Below are 25,914 nucleotides of genomic sequence, written 5' to 3' on the forward strand. Positions count from 1 at the left end.
AGCCCTTGGCACAACCTTTCTCTACCCTCTGTATGATCACAAATACCTAGCCAAATTACCCACCTAATACCTCCTTCAGCACTAAGCAATTATTTAGTGCAATAATTATGCCCGTCCTTGGCTCTGAATGGTATGCTGCTATGGTAATGGGTCTATATTATAACATCGAAGTTCTCTAACATCAAATGTTATAATATCAAACCTGTAATGTCGAACGCTGAAAACAGCGAAGGTGCAGGGCATCGAATTCTTTCACAGGGAAAGAATTTGGTGGCCCGTTGCTGTGGCTTTGCTGTTTTCAGCTTTCGATATGTTGGAGCATTACGGGTCGGGTTCAGGTAAGTGTGCGATTGTGTGTAGGTTAGGGTTAGGGGCGGGTTAGGTGAGTTAGGGTCAGGAAGGGGGTCAGGTAAGTGTGCGGTTGTGTGGATGTTAGCGTTAGGGTGCGGGTTCAGGTAAGTGGCTAGCTAGTACTGTATGTAAAGTTTAGTTTAGTTTAGGTGTAGGATTTTAAGAGTATGTGTGTGGATGGCTGTTTTTTGTGTGTGTTTGTGCTGTGTGTATGTTTCTCGGAATAGTGAATTTTTTCCCCTGGGAAAAAATTCGCTATTCTGACTGTTCGATGTTTTCACACTTCAGTGTTTAGTGTTCGATATAATAACATTCAATGTTAGAGAACTTCGATGTTATGATATAGACCCCATGGTAATACTCCTACAACCTGACCCATTCCAATGAAAACACCGGCTACCAATAACGCAGTGTGAGATTCAGTCCTGATGTTCCATGCACAAGAGCAAACAAGATCAAAGACATTAACTTGCAGCTGTAGGGAAAAAAAACACACACACAAAGCAAACATACACAACAATAACTCCATATTCAGCTGGACTGCTGAAAAACTGTGTCCTCATTGCATACTGCTCCAGTGGCCAACCATTCACTGCAGCATCCTCTCACCTGTCAAGTCCACATCCCTCTGGCCACCAGGTGCTGCAACTCTGCACTTCTGCTATCTGCAAAATAAAAGACAACTGTAACTGTCTACAAATTCCCTCTCCATTAGCAGTAACAAAGTCCTGGAGAACTCAATGTGTTAATGCACCTCCCCTACATAATGTAGAGCCTATTATAGATATCCTATGATCTTCCAATTTGATGTTGTTAGTAAGCCTTTAATATGTGTTCCACCTTCTGCCCATTTGCTCCATGTTATGAGGGCTAATGCTTCTCCTTTCAGAGAGTGACGGTTGAAAGCTATATCTGGACTCCAATCCTGTCAGTTACTTTCTAAAATCATCATCATCATCAGCCCTCTTTTTTCCCATTTTTCTACATGGGGTCAGGGTATCACGTTAACGCCAACTCTCTCGATTCAGTGCCACACTCCTGCCTTCTTCAACACTCATGCCTGACTGTTGCAGATCTTCTTTTACACAATCCATCCACCTCTTTGCTGGACATCCTCACTTCCTCTTACCTTCTTCCTGTTTGTCCCAAATCTTCCTCACCAGATTGTCTTCTGCTTTTCTACATGTGCCCAAACCACTGTAATCTGCTCTCTTTGATCTTTTTCTGCAATTGGAGCTACTTTGGCTTCTGCTCTTATGTCCTCATTTCTTCATCTGTCCCACAGTGTGCATCCTATCATCTTTCCATCACATCTAGCTTCTTGAACTGTTTTGCCTTAACTGCCCAGGTTTCTGTACGATACAGTAGAACTTTTTACACCACTGTCTTGTACACCTTACTTTTCAGCTTCTTTAACATTCTTCTGTCATAGACTACACCTGATACTCTATGCCAGTTGGCTGCAGCCCCTCTGATTCTAGCTTTGACCTCTTCATTCGACTACCCTTTTCCTCAACTACTCCTCCCAGATACTTGAAGCTGTTTACCTGTTCCACTATCTTCCCTTCTATCTCTATTCTCAGCTTCTTCTGATTTCCCCAATTTGCTGCCATTACCACCATCTTATCTGTGCTTAGTTTCATCCCATGTGCCTTCAGATTTGCATTCCATTCTCCTATCCTTGGCTGACGTTCTAGCTCAGAGTCTGCCTGTACCGCCACATCATCTGCATACAGCAGCTTTGTTGACCTGTCCCCTCCAACCAGTTTGCTAATGTAGTCCATCACCAGTATGAACAGCAGTGGGCTCAGAGCTGAACCCTGATGCACACCCACACCCACTGAGAACCCCTCTGTGAGGCTGAACACTGTTTGTACTTGAGTCATTGGGTCCTTGTACATAGCCTGCACTAATTCTACCAAATGTTTCTGGGACTTCCAACCGCCACAGTGCTGCCTAGATCAGCTTTCTTGGGACCTTGTCGTATGCTTTCTCCAAGTCCAGGAATGCCTAGTTGGACTCTCTCCTCATCTCTAGCTTCTTCTCAAGTATCTGTCTCAATGCAAACATTGGGTCTGTCATGCTGCAGCCTGATCTGAATCCAAACTGCTCATCTCCCAAATAACATTCTATTACTCTGTGTATCCGTTTTTCAATCACCCTCTCCAGAACTTTCATGCAATGTGATAGGAGTTTGATGCCCCTGTACTGCCCACAGTTGTGGATGTCCCCTTTGTTCTTGTGCACTGGCATGAGTATGCTTATACTCCAGTCATCTGGATATGCCTTTCTCTCCACACTGGTATTTTCAGGAGCCATTTCTCCCCTATCTCACCCAGCATCTTTATCATATCTGCTGTGACCTCATCTGAGCCTGGTGCTTTCCCTGACTTCATCTTCCTTAGTGCTGTTCTTGCTTCTTCTAGGGTGGGCTCCTCTTCTTCTCTCATTGTAGGAGTACAGCTTCTGTGGGGTTTTCTTCATTCAGAAGCTGCTGGAAATACTCCTTCCATCTGCCTTTGATGTCCTCTGAGCTGGTGAGCAGGTTGTTGCTGGCATCCCTTATAAAGGGTGTCTGACTATCTTCTTTATCTTTCTGCCTTTGCCCTGCAACCTGATATAGTTTCTTTGTGCTCCTTACTGAGTCACTTTCCAGACGTTGGTACAGTGCCTCCGATGCCCTATTCTTTGCTATTGCAACTTCTTTGTTAGCCAACCAGTAGTCCTTCCTAGCCTCATCAGTCTTTTCTGTCTCCCACTTCTTCCTGCACTCCTTTTTTCTTTTGATGACTTCCTAGACTTCTGCATTAAACCAGCTATGTACATTATTTATATACCTGGCTCGGCCACATTTCTTTTCTGTAGGTGCTGGCATTCTTCTTCACCTCCACCTATTTCCTCCTCTTCTTAGGGTGCTAGAGCCCTGAGTAATTCCTTGAACTGTTGTACTTTCTCTACAGTCAACTTTCAGGTCTTCAGCCTGGTCTGTGTTGACCTTAGAGCCTTCTCTGACCACTGCTTGCAGCTGATTGTTGCAACTAATGGTTTATGCTGTGGGGCAACTGTTTCACTGAGGATGTCTACCTGAGTTGCATGTTGACAACTCTTGTATGTAATCTTGTGACTGTCTCTCTCTCTTTCTGAACCATGTGTTGGCTACTTTTAAGCCATTTCCAGACAGAATTCTAGAATTATTCCTGTTGCCCCACCCATGTGGACCCAGGCAGTCCTCATATCCTGTTCTGTCTATATCAATATGTGCATTCAAGTCACCCATTATCAACACCAATTCATGTTGTCCTGCTTTGTAGGTCATGCAACTCTTTTCCTCACTACCACATGGGGGGCATAGGATTATGAATACTGCTCTATCATTACACTGGAGTCTGACTGCCATGAGTCTGTCATTAATTCTGATGATATTTCTTACTGCCTTCTGAAGCCTCTCTCACTCTTCCTACACCGTTTCTAGCCTGCCCTCCACCTGGGTAGTAGACTCTGGATCCCTGCACTGCCCTTCCATCTCATCTCCTGGATACAAAGGATGTCCAGCCTCCTCCATATCATCATGTCATCCACTTCCAAGCTGTGTCCTGTTAGTGAATCTACATTAAGCATAGCAATTCTCAATTCATGTTTAGCAGGTTGTTTGGTTTTATGTCCAGCTTTCACCCAGGTAACCCAGGCTGGGCAACAGCAAGTAGCTTATTGACTTTATGGTGAGCACACATAGGGGCTCACCATTAGCACAAGTCCCTGGTGTGGGTCGTAATAGGCTGGGTCCTCAACCCACTTATCACCAGTAACTGCCCATGCCCTTTTTTGGTGACATTAGTCAACATGACAGAATCACCTAGAGCCATATTTTACACTGTTGAGTGGCTAGTCCTGCAACGGCACACAGTCTGCAGTCTGTGATCCATATTCTCCTATGGATACTGTGCACCACAGTAGATGCCCAAAGCAGTTGGTCTGTACAACCCCTCCCCCTATAGGGTACCATGTAGAGTCTGATGAGTTTGAGATGGTAACACTCAGCATGTTTTTTGGACATGGGAGTAACCCAATGGAGACACAGGGAGAACATACAAACTCCAAACAGGCATTGGTCAGAGGTCAGGATCAAACCTTGTACCTTGTGCATGGGAGGCGGAGACATTAACCACTACGCCATTTGGTCTCTTAAAAATCAACCCTCCATAATTTGCTAATGAATGAATCACCTGAAACCAAAATATTAAAAATATACAGGAGAAAAAAAAAACAACAAAAAAACCCCAAACAACAATGGCCTACCAAGATAGGACTGTAATGGTTATAATGGCCTGTTGTGTGCATGCTCCAGAAATGGCATGCCTAGACTGAAACACAACCTCAATGTAGCAGGAAAAAAAAAACAAAACAAACAAAAAAAAACCCCACACCAGCATGACTCTTCTGTGGGATAGTAAGTCTGCCAATCAAGCATCTGCCATGAGTCACAGTCTGAACATTCTGCATAAATTTGGACAATTGAAAGCCATGCTTGGGATAGAGCACACACACACCCAACTCAACCACCAGCAAGGTGAACACCTGCCTTCGGCAAGGAAGGTCCATCACACCATGAACACATGACAAGTCCCCATCTTCCCAAACACCATGTGGCTTCTGCCACTCCATGCCCTGGTACACAGCCTGTCTCCTTGTTGTAGTGCTAGAGATAAACCTGTGCTTACTGCTCCCCCCGACACACAAAAGTCTTAATGAAAAGTGCCCCCTCTTAAAATGTCTGATTTTTGCAAGTCACTGAGAAATGAAATAACTAAATTATAACAGACATTTGAGTTTCAGACTTCATTTAATTGTGATAGAAAATGTGTATCAACACAAAATATGTTATTTTAACAACTGTACACTATAAGAGCAATGTTTACAATGTTTCACAATGTTCAGCCCTTTAATCCCCCTACCAATTATGTTTGGTTTTCTTTATACCGATTGTGTTAAGAGGTATGGGCAGATGTGCACAAAAATTATGTGGTTAGAGAAAATTGTGTCTGGCCCATAAAAATCACAGACAGTTGAGAGGCCAGATTACCTTCATAATTAAGCCCCAATGTCTGCAGATAATGTTCTTTCCTACTTTATTATTAATGAATACTAATCTGTGACAATACTCAAGATGTATGCAGGAAGACTTTCCCTGTTCATGTGCAGACATGCACAAATCAGAAATTTGCACCCAATTCAACACAGCACGCAAACGCTAGATGATAATAGCACTATATCAAAGCACGAAGCCGTGAGAAACTGCTGCAACAAGAAAACTGTCCTACTTCTTCAGATCTACCTCCCCACACATGTCCGAACAGACTGAATGCTTGCGAGAAGCAGCAGTATTTTCCCTTCCTTTCCTCCTTCCCACCCAATCCATGTGCAGAAAACAACCAAACACTCAAGCAATCCAGTTTTACTCCAAAGCACAGTGTCTGCCACAGCATCAAGTTCAATTGTCTCCAGTTCACAACACCAGACCTGGCCGCACACCTAGTCTGCGTGAAACCCTGAGGTACTTATCCCCTCACAACAGCTTTGCAACCTCCGTTTCCCCACTATCTATCTCCAACCTGCAGTGACTACAATGCTCTTCTATCACATCAGCATGAGACTCAGCCACACACCCAGACTCCATGAAACCATGAACAGTATTTATTCAATGCTTTATTTTTATTTATTTATTTTTTGTAAAGGTACACTTGTTCCACATTTTCAGTACAAACTATTGAAGTAATGGCTCATAACCTCAGTTTACAATAATAGTCCATATTTATTTAGGATGTCACTGTTTTTCCACTTGCAGCTCTTGATTTGATACACTCTGCTCCCTTACCCTTATATTTTACCACAACCTTTGCTCTTTGTACATTATAAATACTAATGATTATATCTTATTCCCGTGTCCCCGCACATTTTTTTTTACTTCACAGTGCTACAGAGATTTGTTTTTTAAATTCACAGTGCTGCAGAGATCATCACACACACAAAGTCACATCATCTTCCAGTCTCTGTGTTTTACAAGAAATATATGGCATTTATCATGCACTTCATATAGCACTGATGAAAAGCTGTCTTTAGCAAATGACTACATTTCCTTTATTTTTTTTCCTTTTCTATATAGCATACTTTCACCAGCAATGTGTAGATAATGAACCAATTTATTTCGGTGTAAAAGAGATATCTGTAGGGTCAACTACAAAGACACTTGTGTTTTGTTATACTTACATATAACATAAGCAATATTCATGTGATTTGTTATTCATTTATCACGCATTGTAAACATAGCAGACTCAATCAATGCTATGAAAGCATGCTGCAAATACACTTTGTGTATAAAATAACTATTCTAATATCCACATCCAGGTTAGAAACAAGGGCTATTTTGTTTTATATACTCAAGATTTGTAAAAAAGGATGACACCACACAATGAGTCACAGTGAAATCTTCTGTTTTCTACCACACTTCTTTGGTGTCACCCACTGGTGCTCCCTATTCACGAGTGATACAAGTGTAATATCTCACATCCACTCCAGCCTGCATTCTACTGGGGTTAAGAATGGGTTGGTCCAAGGCATTGGAATTTATAAATTCCAGAAAATGTTGAACTAGTGTGTTGGTACATTTCCCCAGTTAATGGAGGGGTAGTTAAAGTCCCCCAGTATAAGGGTATTGGGTTGTACCTTAATATTTTCCAGGGTGTTTAGGAATGTGGAGTGGTAGTCTTGGGACATGGTTGGGGATCTAAAGCAAACTACAACCTGGATTGCAGTCTTGCCCAGCGTTAGTTATACCTGAGGTATCTCTGGTGTGTTATGGTGGGCTACTAGTCTGGAGGTGTGCATATCCTTTATGAATATGGAGACACCACTGCCTTTAAGGCTTTGGTCCAGGTTTTGGGACCGAAAAGTGTGGTATGAGGTATAGCCTGGTAGTGCAGGGATGCTCTGCAGAGCCTTGAACCAGGTCTCTGTCACTGCACAGATTGCGATGTTTTCCATTTTAAGGAGTGCTTTGAGTGAGTGCATTTTGAGATTTAGACTTCTAGCATTGAGTAGCATAACCCTCAGACTGTGTTTGCTTGTATCTGTTATGGTGGTAATTTTGTCTTCAGGGCATTGCCTAAAAAAGGCACTATAGGGGTGGCAAGAGCCTTAGCCAGTATCCGGAATCACAGGGGTGATAGGTACAGGCCATTTCTAGCAAAGCATCGAGGTCTGTCGATCATATCATCCCAGGCAGACAGATACTGGAGCCCCTTAGAATGACACCAAAACCAATTGTTAAAGTCAATAATTTAATGCTTATACTGTGGTATCATTCTGGGTGATGGTAGGATGCTACTCAGGGCTAGGGTCATACCTGCCAGAGCTACAAGATCCGAGATCTCCTTCATGTCTCTTTTCATGTAGTCCAGGGAGGTACTTCTCAGGTCATTCACACCAACATGGACAATGACAGAGTCATATTTGTACCTGTTGTGGAGTGTCCTAAGTGCATGCATTATGTGGTGGATCCTGGCACCTGACAGACAGCTGACCATATCTTTCTCCTTATTTAACATGGTGAGTGGAATATCAGTGTGCCTTACTATTGATTCACCTATGATTAGTGTATTGGGTAAGCTGTTTTGCCTTCGGGGCTTTGGTTGAGTGGCACACTGTTTGTGTGGGCTATGTATCTCATGGTTTGTGCTGAGATGTGATGGTTGTGTTTCTGCCTCGGAGATCTCTGTTGTTTGGGTAGATTTTTATTGAGAGCCTCCGCAACAGTCGGTGTGTGTTTTGTGTTACTATGTGTGAGTTGTGGTCGTATATGTTCTGGAGGGCAATGTGTTCCATGTGGTGTGGTGCAGGTGTTGACCTTCTCCTCTTGACTAGCTAGTCCAGTCTTGGCTGGAAAATGCTTGGCTTCCAATTTGGCTATATATGTGCATCTCTCACAAGTCAGAGTGTTGGGAGGTAAGAGGAGAGGGTTGTCAGTGATACACCATGAAAACCAATGATTGCATGAGGGACTGACAAATACATGAGACAAAATCAAAGAGAAGCAACCTGAGAGGTACAAAGCAAATAGACCATCAAAAACAAAACTAAGGCGCACAATTTGGGGTATCAACATAGGCATTTATTGGTTTTGAACTGGGCGTCATGATGATGTTTTTGAGGTTCATTATTTAATGGGCATCAGGTGTCTCTACATCACTTCTCTGGAGATACCTGATGCCCATTAAATAATGAACCTCAAAAACATCATCATGATGCCCAGTTCAAAACCAATAAATGCCTATGTTGATACCCCAAATTGTTGTTCCATTGAAAGCCCATTGCTCCTCCCTAACCATTGTCAATATTCATTAAGTCTAATTTAAAAAAAAATGTACTCATCCAGTACCACCATACCTCCACTGTTCCCTAAGGCCTACCCATGTCCTGAATACCTACAGGCCATCTGGAAGTAGAACCTGCCTTAATAAGTTCATGCCAAAATGTGATACCCTACCCAGTTACACTAGCAAAAACCACTGAAGCCCCTCCCTACTCTTACCTCTTTTCCTCCAAATCTTTCTTCATTCCCATTTAACCCTTTCATCTTCCCTACCCTCTTAACTCCCACTAATGTATTTATCTAACCTCCTACTGAAGATGTCCCTGGACAAATTGGTTTGCTACAAACCTCATTTACAAGGGTTGATAAAATCTGAAGCTTTAGCTTGTTCAGGTATTGCTTTACACATCTAAGAATAAGCTGAATAGATGTGCCCATCCATATCCATGTCCATATCTAAGGTAACATCTAACACAAAAATTCTAAACTCCAGCAATTTACAAATGATGGTTAGAAATGCTCAATAACATACATCAGAGAATTAATATGATTAACTAGACCAGCACAGGACATATACATTTGACAACAAAACTGGATTAAACAAAATTTTCCCATTTAATATTATAGAGCACCATCTAACGTTTGTTGTCTGATCTTGGAATACCAGTAGTGAACTGTAAGGATATCTAAACTAAGAATCCTGTTGCCATAGCTTTGCTTAAATATCCTCGTACAAAAACTGTTTTAATGGGGAATTATTTATGGTACTATACTGAAACATCAGCATAGGGTCCAGTATGTCTTCTTGAGAAACTGTTTCCCAAAAGACAAACGCACAGCTAATCTAGTTCATATGGCATGAGGTGAAGTGCTGTGGCACTTGTATTACATATAATCAGGTTTACAAAAAACACAAGCAAAGGAAAGTTTGTAAAAAATGTTTTTGTAGGGAATCAAGCCACACATCCCCAAACTTTATTATTCTCAATCCAAGGTCACTGTACTTCAATTACGGAGTTTGTTTGTGTCTTTCAGCTTTTCTGGGTTAGGGGTCGCCACAGCGGAACTCCGGTCCGCCGGCTTGCCAGGCCTGACGCACAACCTTCAATGAAGGTACACCCATTCATGCATGTCTCCACGCAGAAGACGCTCTAGCTGAGAATCGAACCGGACAGTGTCTTACTGTGAGGTGACAACGCTACCGCAGCACCACCACCACGGGTATTTCAATTACAGAGTGATCCATGATAAAGTCTACTTTACTATTTTTCCAGAAGGATGTAAAATTAGAGCACTTTGTAAGCAGAAACCTAATAATGGTGTTGCTTGCAAGTGGCTTATGGTAAACTAATATAAGGGAATGACTGCAACTTTATGGATAGAAATTTTCATAAATTCTGTCTGTATTCTCATCCTACATCAGAAATTTCTGATTCCACACAACCTAAATATAGCATAACAATCCCTTTGTTGCATTCAGGCCATAGAGCTGCTGGCAGATGAAGTGACAAATATTTTTGCTTTTTACACATAGGCCACCAGTTATGGAGGCTTTTATATGGATGAAAACATGTAGCCTTTCCTCCACTTGCTGGCTCAACATGAATTAACTATGTTCAAGTAATACTTGGAGCCTGTTCTCTAGCAATGTACATTATGCTTCAAAGCAGGTCTTACGACCAGTTTGCTATACTATAGGAGGAATTTGTTTTCTTAAACCACAAATTAACCTAATTTTACTGTTGTGTCTGGTTATTCACAGTGCATCCTGCAATATCATCTGATCACTATACCTGTTGCTTATGTAATTTAAGACACTTTGGGTGCAAATTCTAAGATATCTAAATGTTAAATCTTTATCATAACACATGGAAGCCACTTCTTACATGGGTTCTGCCTATAACAGTCTAGAAGAACAGAACTAGTTGTGAAATTTTTGAATTGAAGTACAAGTGCTTACCTCAGATGTAAAAAGCTCTGTTATGTGCCAACATGAAAATGCCCAGGTTGTTGAAATATATACTCTTATATATCCAAATCATATGGATCAGATGATAAACAAACTAGCTATAGCCTTTAACCAACTTCATATAATTTGTACCGATAACAAGAATGAAGTGTGAGGAGTACCTGTTTGAAGTTTGTAAATGGTAATGGCCATGTGCAACTTTTAAACTATTAAATCATGGATCCATGAGATTCCATCAATTAGATGTATTGTTAGCCATACTAAAGTACACAGACTAAACACTCAGACAGTACAGCATAGAGAACATCCTAACTAAAGTAGGCATAGCTAACAGGTAAAAATTTATATCAGTTAAGCTGGAGTCAATGTAAAAGATATAGATAAAAAGATAGATAATTAATACATACATAAGTAATATAGATGTTTTTTAGGGTCTATATTACATAGTCGAAGTTTCGTAACTTCGACTGACATATGTTCAAACACATATGTCCGAGGTGACGGAACTTCAACTAGCTATAAAAAAATAAAAACAACTAGAAAAAGAAAATAAAAGGGTATATGCAAGGGCAAGCCCCCCTGCACCCCCACACCCCTGCTCTTTAAATATACCAACTCTGAGGTCACGCTACAGTGCAGTATTTCCTTAACTGCACTGTAGCGCACCCTTAGAGTTGGTATATTTAAAGAGTGGGGGGTGTGGGGGCTGCAGGGGGGCTTGCACCCTGCATATACCCTTTTATTTTCTTTTTCTAGTTGTTTTTACTTTTTTATAGCTAGTCGAAGTTCCGTCACCTCGGACATATGTGTTTGAAGATATGTCAGTCGAAGTTACAGAACTTCAACTATGTAATATAGACCCTGTTTTTATATACATACATACATATATATATATATATATATATATATATATATATATATATATATATATATATATATATATACACACACACACACACACACACACACACACACACACACACACACACACACACACACACACACACACACAGACACACACACACTATATATATATATATATATATATATATATATATATATATATAGATAAATATACACACACACACACACACACACACACACACACACAAAGATAAGATACGTAGATGTCTGGATAACACATTAAACAGACTGGATGGAATATAAAAGTAGAAAGAACAACTGCACAAAGCAATAACCTATCACATGAGACAGTTAATAAAAAGTATACTAGGAAGATGAAGAAATCTAAGAGACAATATGAATTATTACTGCTAATAGGAACACTGATGTTAACATGTAGACATTTTCAAATATGCTGGATTATAGCATCAACAATGGTATCAGCCATCTAACTGTCTTGACAGAAATAACTGTAAGTCTTTAACATTGGCAGAATATTTTTTTTTTGTCTGTGCTGGTACAAAATTGAAACATGGTTATTAACTGAATCACTAGAAACTGCAATATTTCATGGCTTACAGAAGGGCAGTGTGGTACAGTCAGTGACCCCCAGTGGGGTTAGGGGCAATGAGGCACCCTTTAACACAATAACACCTACGTGGTGTGGAATGTCACATCTCTAGCAGCCTATATACAGCTTGCATTCTAGAGCATTTTCTGAAAAATAAACTTAAAATGCATAAGATAAACAAATGTAATTATTTTGTGAACAATTAAAGCTATTAAAGCTGTACAAATAGCAATGTTATCAGTAAGAAGTATTCTTTAGAGTGAGAATAGTCTGCACATTCATTGTCTTTCTGCAAATACTATATTATAATGCACACAACTCCTAAATTATCTTTTTTTGTTAAACATTCACAAAGAATTTGTAATTTCTTGGAAACTTTACTGCCTAGAAATATATTGGGGGAACATTTTTGTTAACCAGACATATTGTTTTATATGACAACAAGAAATTCCCCTGTGAGCGCATGCTTATACAGATATTTACAGAAATATGAAACCATATGGTTAATTTCTATAATTAGCAATATAAATAACACTGAATATCTCTAAAGATGTGCAACTTACAGTGCAATTATCAAGGTTTTACCTGATATCTTGCAACAGTTTGTCAGTCATTTTTGAAGAAAATATGAATAAGTGACAAATTAATTAATTTGTTTGCTGCAGGGCATCCTAGATTAACAATCTTAGTGTCATTTGTTAATAAAAGAGGTTCTCCCATTCGATTCTTAGCTGGAGCACCTTCTGTGTGGAGTCTGAATGTCCTTCCCGCGGTTGAATGGCATTCGCAAGACATGCGTGAATGGGCGTGCCTTCGTTCAAGGTTGGGCATCGGGCTAGCACCTCGGCACCATAAAAATTGACTGGTAATCATTAGTGGACACTTTGGCGACCCCTAACCAGGAAAAGCCGAAAGAAAAACAAGTGTCATTTGTAAATAACTGCTTGCACTTTCTAACACTGCCTATTATTAGCTGATTAGTCACTTGGTTAAAAAAAAACAAGAACAAAAAAGATCTGGGCACCATAAGGAGCTATGGGTGTGAATTGGAAGTAAATAAAAATGCTTGTTTTATACGTGAGAGAGTTAATTATAGAACGGCTGCTTATCTGTTGCCTGCTGTAGACAAAATCATGCAGAATTTGATGTGGCTTCTCCTTGCCAGACCACTAATAGGAAATTGAATAGTACATAAAGCATAAGGAATTCCTTGCATTTTACACTGTGTGCATGAAGTCTCAGAGTATAGGAGTTGATTCTTAGTGAATACATGCATTTTGATGAATAAATTGACAACACTGTTAAATGAACAAGCAGTTATACGTTTTTGTTTATTTGAAGACAAACTCACCAAAGACCAAAATTGCTAGGTAGAATATTTGAAATGACCATAATGATACTTCAATGAGTTTGCAAAGGCAATTTAGTTTTTTTCTGTGAACATATTGGGGGGGGGGGGTCCCACACATTCCATGACCACCTTCAAAATATGTTTAAATTTAATTATCTCCAAGGTTGTTTCTTCCTTGGAAAAAGGAAGCATTAAAACCAGATGTGTATCTTATATTACCAATTGTTCAACTTCTCAGACATTTCAATGTTGTCTAAAACTATATAATAAGATAGATAAAAGCAGGAAGGTATTCACTGAGAGCAAATGACAGGCAGAAAGGTAAGAACAAAATATGGTGCAAAGGGGCTCAAGATTATCAATGGAATAGATTCGGACCTAGACATTTCATTGTTTACATGTCTGATTACCATAACAAACTGGGTCTTTTAAGAATGAATTTGAGAATGGTAACATAAAGGAGATCGCCCAGGTATAAATTAAATAAAAAAAAAAAAAATACACATATTGAGAAAATTGGAAAAAAATGACAGAATTTTCACAAGACAACAACCTGCATTGTAACAGTACCAAGTGCAAGATTGCAGTGAAAGAGATTTTCCAGAAAGGACACTGTTTTCAGTGTGTTTAGGCAGAGGATTTGGGCATATGTGCAGATAGCTATTCTCAAGTCATGCAATTAACAATATGGAGAGGAGGATGATTATTTGGGAAATTATTTTTGAGAACTTATTGTTCAAGATACAAGGATATATTTATTTTTTAATAAGCATCCTTTATTAAGCCCAGGTTAGAACATGCTGGTACTATGTACTGAAAATGATATGTGGTTACCTGAAATCTGTCCAAAGGAGGGAGGTTAGAACAAGTTTTAGATAGGGAATATTTTAATATCTTGTCAGAGTAAAATCTTTTGATTTTTGGAGTAGAATAAGGTATTATGAGCAGATCTTCTGGTTAAGATGTGGAATATTTTCAGGGATTACCCCATGAAATAAATTTTCTGGATACATGTGTGAAGACTGGTAGAGATGGGTGAAGGCTGTCAGCCTAGCCAGATAGAATTTTATAGATAATTGTATCATTTGTAAATATGAATGTAAACTACAGGCTTGTTGTCTTAAATGTAAAGAATTACAATTACACGTGGAACTGGAAATAAATGTGCCAACAGTGCACTCTCCTGACCAAAGTAAAGCCAGTGGTGACCCTTTGAAGTGGACAGTGGTGCCAAAAAGTCTAGATGAAGAAATTATTTCTATTGTTTTAACCAAGAGTTAAATTGGATTGAGGCTCCTTGATTGCTGGGCCAGGGCATGGACATCAAATTTGTGTTTGGCAGCAGTGGGATATCCACATCACATATTAGTTAGCTGGCAAATACTAACTGGCTTGTAGTGGTGTGGGTAGAGTGAATCCTGTAGCTTGTGTACAGTGAGCTTTGAAGATGTTTTGTACTCTAAAACAGCCATGCAGTGAATACTCAGAGTTCAGATCACAATTATTTTATTTCTTTTCTCTACTTAGTCAGGGTGAGCAGGCAGCATGTTAGCAGAGGAGTATAGAAAGCTGACAAGGAGCCAGTTGGCGGAGATGTGCCAGGCTAGGGGACTGGTGCATGAAAACCTGACTAAGGCAGACCTGATTGCAGAAAGCAGCAACCAGGAGGACAATCAGACTGGCAGTGAAGATATAATACCCTTGGAGAATGGACAGCTCAACCTTTCTGCAGTGGACTTAAAAATCCAGCTGGAGCTAAAGAGTCTTGAGTTGGAGGCCAGGCATGTGGAATTAGAAGCAAATGAGAGACTGCAACATTTGCAGGCTGAGGAGAATGAGAAACTGTTATGTCTGCAAGTTGAGGAACAAGAGAAGCAGAGGCAGCATGAGAAGGAGATGCTGACTCTTTGCCAGAGTCGTAGAGGTAATGGGGAAGGGAGTAACTGGACCCCAGAAGCACAAAAGGTCAGTAAATTTCTTCCACAGTTTAAAGAGGGGGGATCATTTTGATAGTTTCATTCATATGTTTGAGAGGGTATGTAAACAGTATGAAGTTGACCAAGGGCTCTGGGTATGGTTCCTGACCCCCTTACTCCATGGTAAAGCTGTAACTGTTCTGTCCAAAATGTCTGACATTGCATGTTTTGATTATATTGCTGTAAAAAATAGTCTTTTAGAACTGTTAAAGCTAACACTTGAAAAAGTTTTGTGAGCATAGATGCAAGGCAGATGAAAGTGTTTGTGAATATGTTGCTAAACTGAGCACTTATTTCCATAGATGGGTGAGTGGATGTCATGTCACCACTTTTGAAGGGCTGGCAGACCTTTTGGTGAGGGAACAAGCCCTTAGCACTTTGTCTGAGGACATGAGGATCTGGTTAGCTGGTAGACAATGTGCTACTTCAGATGAGTTGGGGAAGAAGGGAGCCTATACCTGACAGGCAGGGCAGCCCTGCACAGGAAAGGGACCCACAGTACTGCTCATGGGTCTAAAGGAACCCATGGTGGGCAGCACGGACTGCCACAACAGAATCTGCCAGTAGCAGGGGAAGCCACTAGTCCAGGTACACATCCAGGAGCTAGGGTTAAATGTTTTGAATGCAACCAGTGGGGCCATGTGGCATACAGGTGTCCATTGAGGCAAGGTGGGGAACCAAAGGTGAGGGAGCCAGCAAGTAGGTGTATTTGAGGATATACCTGCAGATGTCCTGATAGGGAATGATTTTGATAGTGCAGTACCCTGTGCTTGTGCAGTTACATGCAGTCAGGCTTGAAGACAAGCAGGTAAGTCTGGTAGCCTTGGGGAGACCCAGACAGACTGCATGCTTGCAGCCAGGACTGGTGAGGTGGTTACTTCAGGGAGGAAGCTACCCTATAGCAATGAGACTGAATGTGAGCCACAGCTGCGTGTGGTTATTGATGGTGCCTTGGACAGAGTGACTGCAAAGGTAGAGGTGAGTAGTAGTACCCTGGCTGACAGCGAGGCACCACTGACAGAGGATGCCAGACTTCCTGTTGAAGGGGAGCTGGGAAGGGTTACAAGGAGACAGTTGAGACAGGCTCAGCTCTCAGACCCTACATTGCAAGGCCTGAAGCAGGTAGCTAGGGATGCACCTGATTCTCAAGGAAAGGGGGAATCTGTATACTGGGACAAAGGGTTACTATAAAGAGAGTGGACCCCTGAGGGAGGGCTAGAAGGTGAGAGAGTACAGCAGTTGGTAGTCCCTAGATCCCACTGTCTGGTGCTTCTAGCCATAGCCCATGATACTCCCTTTGCAGGTCATATGGGCATAAAACGTACAAAGAGGTATATTATGCAGAACTTCTATTTGGCCTGGAATTTCCAGAGATGTTACGGGATACTGCAGGAACTGTGAGCAGTGCCAAAAGGTAGGCAAGGCAGGAGACAAGGTGAGAGCTCCTTTGATGCCTTTGCCTGTGATTGAGGAGCCATTTCAGAGGGTAGCTATGGATATTGTGGGTCCTCTGAGTACCCTAAGTTCTGCAGGGAAAAAGTATACCTAGTGGTAATGGATTATGCTACATGATACCCTGAGGCAGTGGCTTTGTCCTCCATTAAGGCAGAGAAGGTGGCAAATGCTTTTCAGCAGGGTAGGTTTCCCAAAAGAAATACTGGCTGACAGAGGTGCAGATTTCATGTCAGACCTGCTGGCTTGTCTGTGGAAGTCCTGTGGGGTGAAGCACATGAAGACCACCCCCTACCATCCCCAGACTAATGGTCTTGTTGAGAGGTTAAACTCTACAATCAAGTCCATGCTATGGGTATTTGCAGATCAGTTTAAAAGGGTGCTGGACAAATATTTGCCCCATCTGTTGTTTGCTAACAGAGAGGTTCCCCAGGAATCCACAGGTTTTTCACCCTTTGAGTTGCTGTATTGGCATTGTGTGAGGGGACCTCTAGAATTAATTCAAGATGAATGGGAAGGTGAGTGTGAATCTCAAAAGGACTCTGTTGTGGCATATGTCCTAAACCTCAGGACAAGGTTCAGGGAACTCATGGGCTTGGCCCAGGAGAACCTGGCAGAAGAAGAACAGAAAAAGGTGTGGTATGACAGGGATGCTCGAGCTACAGAGTATGCTGTGGGGCAGCAGATAATGGTTCTCATTCCTGTCAGACACAACAAACTGCAAGCAGCTTGGGAGGGACCCTACAAGGTGGCAAGAAAGGCAAGTGATATTAACTACATGGTGGAACTGCTAGGCAGAAGGCAGGGGCACAAATTGTACCATATTAACATGATGAAACCTTACCATGATAGGGAGGCCCTTGTGCTGAGCATTTGGATTGCAGGAGGAGTTTGAGGGAGATTTGGGGACTGAGCTCCTCAGTGAGGCTCGGGCTGACACCTCAGTGGAAGGGGTATCGATGTCCCAGCAGCTATCTCCTACCCAGGTTCGAGAAATCAGAGCAGTGTTGCAGGGATTTGGGGATATGTTCACTGGGAAACCAGAGTGCACCCACCTGGTACAGCACCAGGTGGATACAGGACCCCAAAGGCCTGTTAGGCAGGCCCCTTATAGGGTGCCTGAGAGAGTCAGACAGACCCTGAGGGAAGAGGTACAGGAGATGTTGGAACTAGGGGTGATTCAGTCAAACAGTCCCTGGGCCTCCCCAGTAGTGCTGGTGCCAAAGAAGAATAGCAGCACCAGGTTCTGTGTGGACTACAGGAAATTAAATAGTCACACAGAGTCAGATGCTTACCCATGCCTAGGACAAATGAAGCCCCAGAGCAGCTGGCTGGGGCTAACTATATTACAACCATTGATCTTACCAATGCTTACTGGCACGTGCCCTTGACTCCCAGTGCTAGAGCGAAGCCAGCCTTTGTGACTCCTTTTGGCTTGTATGAGTTTACAAAGATGCCCTTTGGGATGACAAATGCCCCAGAGACTTTCCAGAAGCTGGTAGATCATATCCTAGCAGGAGCAGGAGGGTTTGCCCTTGCTTACCTAGATGATATTGCCATCTACAGCCATTCCTGGCAAGAGCACATTCAACATGTCAGGGAAGTACTGGGCAAACTACAGAGGGCAGGGCTTACCATTAGCCAAGCAAATGTTAGATGGGTATAGCAGAGGTCTCCTACCTAGGACATAGAATGAGGAGTGGTAAGATAAGGCCAGAACCAGCCAAAGTGGAAGCCATTCAGGGGGTGGCCTGCACCTATAACTAAAAAGCAGGTGAGGGCATTTTTAGGGACAGCCGGGTACTACAGAATGTTTGTCCCCAGTTATAGTACTATAGCTGTTCCCCTCACAGATCTGACAAGGAAGAACAGGCCAGATAAGGTAGTGTGGACCCCAACATGTGAGCAGGCATTCCAGAAGCTTAAAGAAGCTTTGGGAGGACCCCTTGTGTTAGCCAATCCAGATTACAGCAAATAATTTGTTGTGCAGGTGGATGCTTCAAACCATGGGGTGGTGCTGTACTTAGCCAGATTTCTTCAGAGGGAGAAGAGCAGCCAGTGATTTATCTCAGTCATAGGCTCCATCCCGGGAAGGAATGCTATGCAGCCATAGTAAAGGAATGCCTAGTCATAGTGTGGGCACTGCAGAAACTTCAGCCTTATCTATATTGAAGAAAATTCATTATTATGACAGATCACAACCCCCTAACATGGTTAAACAGAGCCAGCCAGCAAAATGCCAAGTTGCTAAGATGGAGCCTAGTGTTGCAAGCATATGATATGTCAGTGCGGCAAAGCAGTGGGAGTAGCAATGCCAATGCACATGGGCTCTCAAGACAGGGAATGGGGTAGGTATACTCAGATAGATCTGACCCTCTCAAGTGGTGTTTCTCAAGGGTCACTTGAAAAATTAACTTGAGTTCTCGGGGGGGGGGGTGAAGACTGGTAGAAATGGGTGAAGTCTGCCAGCCTAGCCAGATAGAATTTTATAGATAATTCTATAATTTGTAAATATGAATGTAAACTACAGGCTTGTTGTCTTAAATGTAAAGAAATATTGCTACATGTGGAACTGGAAATAAATGTGACAACAGTGTACTCAACTGACCAAAGTAAAGCCTGTAGTGACCCTTTGAAGTGGACGGTGGTGCCGAAAAGTCTAGATGAAGAAATTCTTTCTATTGTTTTAACCAAGAGTTAAATTGCTAGATTTAAACATGCAAATGTATTTTTATTGCTCTGCTCCTGACCACCTGCAAGGTAACAAAAGGAGAGATGTTAAGAATGTAAATGTAGTTAATGTGTAGCCTGGGAACACCAGGAAAGTGTAAAATTATGATGTAATGTTTATCAGAACTGCAATAGCAATTTAAACAGAGAGAACCAGAGATTATTATGTATTGTCGTGAACATCCAACTCTCAGCACTGCCTGTTGTCTTATGTAAGTTATCTTAGACTTGTGTTTTCTTTTAGATTAGCTAGGAACTATAAAGTTTAGACTAAGTGTTTTTCTGTGATGTCGGAACTGTACTACTGATTTATTTTAAGTATTTCTGTGTGATCTCTGAACACTTGACTAGCTCTGTGTAGTAGAAAGTATTGTCTTGTGGTTTTAATTATTTATTATTAAATATTTTAAAACCTTTTAACTGTGGCTGGTTTGTTTTGAAATAATTTAAGCTCTTAAGAGTACTTGCGTGCCTTTGGTAAAACTGTACATGGCCACTCTAATAGCTTTAGCCCTGGACTATACTACCAATTGGATAATAATATTGCACAATAATAATTGGACACCCTTTTAAGGGCCTTTGAGTAACTGATAAATATTAGCTGGGTGGTGGCCAGTGGTATTACCTTATAGTCTGGATAAAAGGAGCACAGCTGGAGAACCTGTGCCAGCCTTCCCCAGAAGTGTCTGTGTGGTTGTATAACCTCTTCCCAAAGTGCAAGTGTATGTGTCAGCTACTTGGACAGGGACACAAAGCACTGATTGGACAGAGAGTTTGCCCAGCTAGGCTGAGATCTGGACCCTATAGCTGTGCCAGTGTGGAGTCTTATTGGGGACCTGGAGAGCAAGGGAGCAACCAGCCCCAGACTGACTGTGATCTCTGTGTGCTCTTAAGGGAAATTGCACTTTACTGTGTGTATTTGTTATCCTTTCCTCATATATGACATGCCCTCTCTGGTGTTAGTGGTGAGAATTGAGACTCCTTGATTGCTGGGCCAGGGCAAGGGTGTCACAACATATGATGCAATTAGCATATGATTTATGGGTTAGCGTAATGAATGTAGCTGCAATTGGAGTAAATAAATGCAACAGAAAAATACAGTGGATAGCTGTTAGGGTGCTTGGGGGATATAATGAATGTGTGAGCCTAATATCTGTGCAGTGATTTGTAATGCCTTCTGTAATGAAAGGAGATACTGCTAGCACAGCTATCTGGAATGCTGTAAATAATTATATGTCATTTGTGAATACCAACATGATTTATATAAAATGCTTATGTGACAACTGTAGCTGAACTGTATTTCATGTGTATATCAAACTGGTTTGTACAGACATGTGTTGAAAAGGTATTCTATAAAGTGTTTATGTTTAAAATGTATCCACAGTGTGCCCTACTGGAAGAGAACAGAAATGCACATGCACTATTGTAACTGTTTAAATGCATATGTTAACAGAGGAAACTGGAGGGTTAACTTCAGTCCAGCAAACATCAGAAAAATAGCTGAAATTAAATTACTTTATAGGCTACAAAATAAAAGATGGTATCTTTCAGTTTTCAATGCAGCCAGAGACAAAAAGTCTGTACTAGGGAGCTTTCTGTATTGTCTTTAAGTTGAACTAATTACTAGTGTTGAAAGAACGAAGGAATGTAATTGTTTTATGATTTCCAGCATCTGTCAAAGATCTGAGGTCTATGCATTTTTACAGGTAGATTCTAAATACTGCCAGCTTCCAGCAGTGGGGTTTTCTCCTGGGAACTAGGAGTCAGATGACAAGAAGTGATGCCATTCTGCAAGCTATCCCAGCAGTAATATTTGAGATATTATTTTGAGAAGTCTCTTAGTGAGACAGAGCATTTTGTATTCTGTCTTAGACCTGACAACAACTGGAAGATCCATTCACCACATCTGCTTTGCTCTGTTAGTACATTCTTAGGTTATAACAATTCTCTTAGATAAGTCAGGAATATAGTAAAGCTTAGTTTAGATATTTTTCTTTATTTGTGTGAGCCTGTAATGCAATGTTATTTTAAATATTTCCTGTGGTTTTGAACTGTAATGTCACTGTGAATATATACTTAGCATTGTCTTTTTCTTTTATTTATAATTAAATATATTTAAAGCTTTCATTGTGGCTGATCTGTGTGGAGATATTTAAGTTCTGAGAGTACTTGCATATTTATTTGGTGAAACTGTGTGGGCCACTCCTAGTAGCCTTGCTCTTGGTCAAACTACCATTTGTATTAATATTAATATAACACAGTAAAATTGGTCATGCTTTGTTAAGGGCCTTAACATAGCTGATAAGGGCTTCTGGTGGCAGTGATAACTACCTTATTGTGTGGGCAGAAGGGGCCATAGCTAGTTAACCTGTTCCAGCCTTTCCTGTGTGTGTGTGTGTGTGTGTGTGTGTGTGTGTGTGTGTGTGTGTGTGTGTGTGTGTGTGTGTGTGTGTGTGTATCTGTGTGTATCATTGTGTATGTATGTATGTATGTATGTAAAAATAAATCTCCAAGAATGTGTGTGTCAGCTACTTGGGCAGGGACACAAAGCACTAGAAGGAGTGTTGAAGACTTGGCTTGGAACCCTGGCTTAGGACTCAACTCTATAGCTGTGCCAGTGGGGAGTCTTACTGGGGATCTGGAGGAAGAGGGTGAAACCAGCTCCAGACTGACTGTGGTCTCTGTGTGCTCCTAAGGGAAACTGCACTTGATGCAGAGAGCTGCATCTGGAAATACTGTGTGTGTGCAATTATCATCATCCCAATGAACGTCCCCCACAGGTACCAGTGGTGAGGACTGATGCTCCTTGATTACTGGTCCAGTGGTGGGTCATGACATTTTGGTTGGAAATGGTGGAATGCCCACATCACACCTTCCACTAATTTTTTTGGACTGACACTACTGTCTCTTTTGAAACTTTTTCAGACATATGCATTACTTCTGCCAGGTATTATTATTAGGACAATGAGTTTGGCTTGCTGTCCTCATAAATGCATCGCTGCTCTATAGCATGCCTACAACAAATATATATTTGTCGGTGCAGTACCTTCAGAATTTCAGTTAGGCAGCTGTGCTGTGAAAAAGTGTGTCCCACAAAAGTGCATGTTTATTTTTTTTGAAATATACATTTCTTGCAAGTTTTCTTCTGAAGTGATATTTTTGACTTACGGAGTTGTGTTCTTCCTAGTGGATAATGAGACATGTATCAGTTGTTAATATGTCATTTTGTTTCTGGTTTGTCATGTTGGATTACTTTAAATAAATAATCTGCACATACAGATTCTACTTTAGCCTGTAGATCTTATCTCAGAATTCGTATAATAATGAGAGTTCTATTGAAATGTTTTATCATAATAAACTGAAATAATTATGATATCATAATAATATCCATCTTTGTGTAGTGCTTAGTGATATTTTTTTTGATCTCAGTTGATTATTTGGTTGATTTTTTTTTTCATTTATAATACTGTCAATATTTTAAACCATTTGCTGCAATTAATATCATCACATAACTGTTGTTACTTGTGCAGTGATTGAACGAAGATATGTTTGCAAGGATAAGAACAACTACCTTAAAGGAATACATTTAAAAAAACAGAAGGAGTTTAGTCTGTGTTTGAGTGAATGATATACTAATGATGTTAAGTGGTGATGTATACAACACATTCATAGTGCCACAAAGCTGCAAACACAAGCCTTTGTACAAAATTGATTCAAATGTTTTTAAGACTAATGAATGCAAATGCAGACTCAGAAGTCAAATTAAACATTAAAAAGCATGACTCAAGTTTTTTTCCTAAATTTCTTCAGTCTTTCAAGTGCATATGTAGATGTCCTTGTTTATAAAAATCTATAGAAATCTATGTTCTAAATGTAACACTTGCTCTGTTTTTAATTTTTATAGGTAATAAATGCATTGATGGGATACAACTCAACTCCATTTACTGATATAAATAATCCTTTCACCAGCAAGGTATGCATTATTTTAAACCACAGGAAAAAATACTAAGTTTAGATTATCATGCCTTCCGCATGTAATGTTCATTAAGCATTACATTCTCTTATGTTGACTTAAAATAATAGCTGTGTTTTTTACCAGTAAACATTACAGGGTTGGTTATCTTGCACAAAAAACCCCCCAAAAAAACCAAAAACAAAAAAAAATAGAAATGAGTAATTGAAGAGAAACACAATCATTTAGGCATGTGTGTGATCATAAAAATAAATAAGTGAATATATATGGAAAGTATGATATAATGTATAGCTGGTAATTATTTTCTGAAAGTGTATGTTGCTGCAGCAAAATTCTTGAACTGACTAAACGTATCTTGCAAGTAGTTGAAGTAAGGAATGTACCAGCTTGGAGAAATAATAGAAAACATTTGTTAGATGTTGAAAGAATTTACTAATGGTTGTAAAATATTACCCGAGATTATACCTGCTACCTCAAGATCATACCACCTCATTATGAGGTTGCCTTTGTTTAGTTCTTCCTCTTGTTTACCCTCCAAATATGAAATGGAAACTTGTATAGTGATAGCTGTTTTGTTTCTAAAGACATGCTTGGGGTGCATGCTACGCATACGTAGAAAGGTATTCTTATAGCATGACTTTCTATAAACATGAGTATCTAGTCTACCATCTACCAACATACCCACTGTAATATACAAAAAACTAACCTCAAGTCCTAGAGGATGTCATGGTAAATTTCAAAAATGGAGTGACACCATTAATATATTCACAGAAGGTTTGCAAGTCAGATTCACTACCTACCCATAGAAAAAATAAACCGTCAATGAAACGCCTATAGAAGAGGGCATATGTCTTAAAAACAGGTGTACATATCATACAATCCTCCTCCCACATGGCCATAACCATATTTGCGTAGCTGTTGGCACTAGACGTGCCCATGGCTACACCATGTTTCTGCAAATAAAAAGAGCCATCAAACATAAAAACATTATTATCTAAAATAATCTCTGTACAAAAGCATAATAAGTCAATAAATGCATCATCATAACTACTATATTTGAACAAGTAGTGCTTCATACAGTCCAAACCAAAATCATTTGGGATCACCATAAATAAAGACTGAACGTCCACCATATCCAAACAATAATCTAATAATGGTAAGCCAGTAGTATAATTATACAAATCACCTAGGAAATGCTAAGAATCCCACAAGAGGTATGTTTTAGTATCCAAAATAGGGTGCAACTTCTTCTCAACAAATAGAGAAAACAGTTCTGTGCACCAATTATGGCCTGTAATGATGGGCCTCTTGGGAGGGTTCAAACCATCCTTATGGATCTTAGGGAGACCTTATATAACAGGAATAAGTGGATTTTTGACTAAAAATTAATTAAACAAATCTAAATTTATAATTCTGGTACTAAGACAACATCCAAGGCTCTACGAATACTTAACTTCAAAGCATTTATGAAACTAACATCAATAATCTCATAAAAATTAATATCTTGCAACATATATTTCATTGATTCAAGGTAAAACACCTTGTCCATAATAACAATCGAGCCTCCTTTGTCAGCCGGTCTAATAACTATCATGTTATCATTTTGTAAATTAGTTAAGGCAAACCACTCAGTATAGTTCAAATTAGAGTTCTTATTCGTAAGTAAAAAGGGTTCCTTATCAATATTCAAGGCATGCAAGTCATTCTCCACCAACTTACAAAAGCATTAACCAAAGGGTGCATGCTAGGAATATATACACTTGGTTTCTTATAACTACAATTATTTACATCAGTTGACAAACTACCAAACTGTCTTCAAACATAAATTTCTCAAAAACAGTTTTCTATAATTGCATCAGCTAAATGGCTGCACTGGGCTGGAATAAAAGAAAGTCCCCTTTGGACCACATTAATCTCATCCACAGTCAATATTCTAATAGAGATGTTCCATACAATCATGTCTGTATTCTTTTCCACATTTTCTTCAGTGACTGGGTAGCACTGGGTTCTATAGGCAATTTCCTCCTGGTTGTCCTTCTGGTTCTGGATTTACTCCTGTATGGGTGCCTCACTTGACCTATGGGTAAAGGGAAGGTAATAGAGCTAGTATTCCTATCAGCTCTCTGACCAGTATTACCATCCTGAGCTCTAATGGGGTATACCTTCCTTCTGATAACATCACCCAGAGGTAAAGTACATGGGGGAACAACAACATTGTCAGCAGAGGTGACATTAGAAACAGCAACATTCCCAACTGATAAATCAAAGTGAAC

The 25,914-nt window shown here is 40.3% G+C and overlaps 1 protein-coding gene across 2 annotated transcripts in view; it reads left to right on the forward strand.

The window, feature by feature from the left end:
* LOC122795620 (CD109 antigen-like) overlaps window positions 1-25,914 on the forward strand; it is a 647,366-nt gene that overhangs the window by 261,125 nt on the left and 360,327 nt on the right. For both annotated transcript variants that reach the window (XM_044063888.1, XM_044063895.1), the window contains one exon: window positions 23,573-23,641. In XM_044063888.1, the coding sequence (XP_043919823.1) occupies window positions 23,573-23,641 (69 nt within the window). The remainder of the gene's footprint in view (window positions 1-23,572; window positions 23,642-25,914) is intronic.

This window comes from Protopterus annectens, chromosome 1.part0, assembly GCF_019279795.1.
Source record: "Protopterus annectens isolate FY-2018-M chromosome 1.part0, PAN1.0, whole genome shotgun sequence".
Lineage (NCBI taxonomy): Eukaryota > Metazoa > Chordata > Ceratodontiformes > Protopteridae > Protopterus > Protopterus annectens.